The 1,111-nt window shown below is 59.9% G+C and overlaps 1 protein-coding gene across 1 annotated transcript in view; it reads right to left on the bottom strand.

The window, feature by feature from the left end:
• EMH_0052910 (uncharacterized protein) overlaps nucleotides 1–616 on the bottom strand; it is a gene marked incomplete at both ends in the record, with an annotated part of 1,254 nt that extends 638 nt beyond the window's left edge. The window contains one exon of the mRNA XM_013496932.1: nucleotides 3–616. Within this exon, the coding sequence (XP_013352386.1) occupies nucleotides 3–616 (614 nt within the window). The remainder of the gene's footprint in view (nucleotides 1–2) is intronic.
• Nucleotides 617–1,111: the final 495 nt, after the last annotated feature.

Here is a 1,111-nt window from a genome sequence, read left to right as displayed (position 1 = left end):
GCTGCAGATGCATGCACCGGCTGCACCTCTCCCTGCTGCCCCTCCTGCTGCTGCTGCTGCTCGTGCTGCTGCTGCTACTGCTGCTGCTGCTGCTGCTGCTGCTCGGACTCCTCCTGCTGCTTCTCCCCTTTCTGCTGCTGCTGCTGTTGCTGCTGCTGCTGTGTCGCCCCCGCCGGCCCCGACGAGGCGCCCTCTCTATCTCTGCATGCATTTGTTGCTGCGTCCTATAGCGTAGCTCCTGCTGCTGCTGCTGCTGCTGCTGCTGTATCTGCTGCTGTAGCTGCTGCTGTTGCTGCTGTAGCTGCTGCTGTTGCTGCTGCTGCTGCGGGTCTTCTTTCAGCAGCAGCAGCATCTGCATCGCGCAGTTTTTTACTTGGCTATCAAAGACAGCAGCTGCAGCAGAAGCAGCTGCTGCTGCAACAGCAGACAGCTCACCTGGTTGCTGCTGCTGCTGCTGCTGTTGCTGCTGTTGCTGCTGTTGCTGCTGCTGCAGCTGCTGCATTTCACCCTGTACCGGCCCCTCTCCTATTACACCTGAGGCCGTCATTGCTTCAGCTGCTGCTGTTGCTGCTGCTGCTGCTGCTGCTCGTGCTGCTGCAGCAGGGGAGACAGCCATTGCTTGATTGGGTCTGCTGCTGGTTTGAGTTGCTGCAGCAGCTTTCGCGCTGCTGCTGCTGTCCATGTATGCTGCTCTTGTCTTGCTTCTAGTTTTGTTTCAGTGTTATTGCTGCTGCTGTTGCTGCTGCTGCTGCTGCTGCTGCTGTTGCTGCTGCTGCTACGTCTTTGCTGCTGTTTCTTCTGGTGGCGCCATTGTCTCTGCACTGCCGCCTGCGCAGCTGAAATGCTGCAGCAGCTGCTGCTGCTGCAGCAGGCGCTGCTGCTGCTGCAGTTGCTGCTGCTGCTACGGTCGGGTCGCTGCTGCTACTCCAGCTGATGCTGCTGCTGCAGTTCTTGCTGCTGCTGCAGTTGCTGCTGCTGCTGCAGTTGCTGCCAATTAGATCTCCCGGCTCTCTAAGCCGCGTGCTGCAGGTGCCGCTGTTGCGGCTGCAGCAGCAGCTGCTGCTGCAGCAACCGCAGCAGCAGCAGCAGCAGCAGCAGCAGCAGCAGCAAC

This window comes from Eimeria mitis, genomic scaffold (genome assembly GCF_000499745.2).
Source record: "Eimeria mitis Houghton genomic scaffold, Emh_scaff2382, whole genome shotgun sequence".
NCBI lineage: Eukaryota > Apicomplexa > Conoidasida > Eucoccidiorida > Eimeriidae > Eimeria > Eimeria mitis.
Note: the sequence above shows the minus strand (reverse complement) of the source record. Positions and strands in the feature narration are given on the sequence as shown.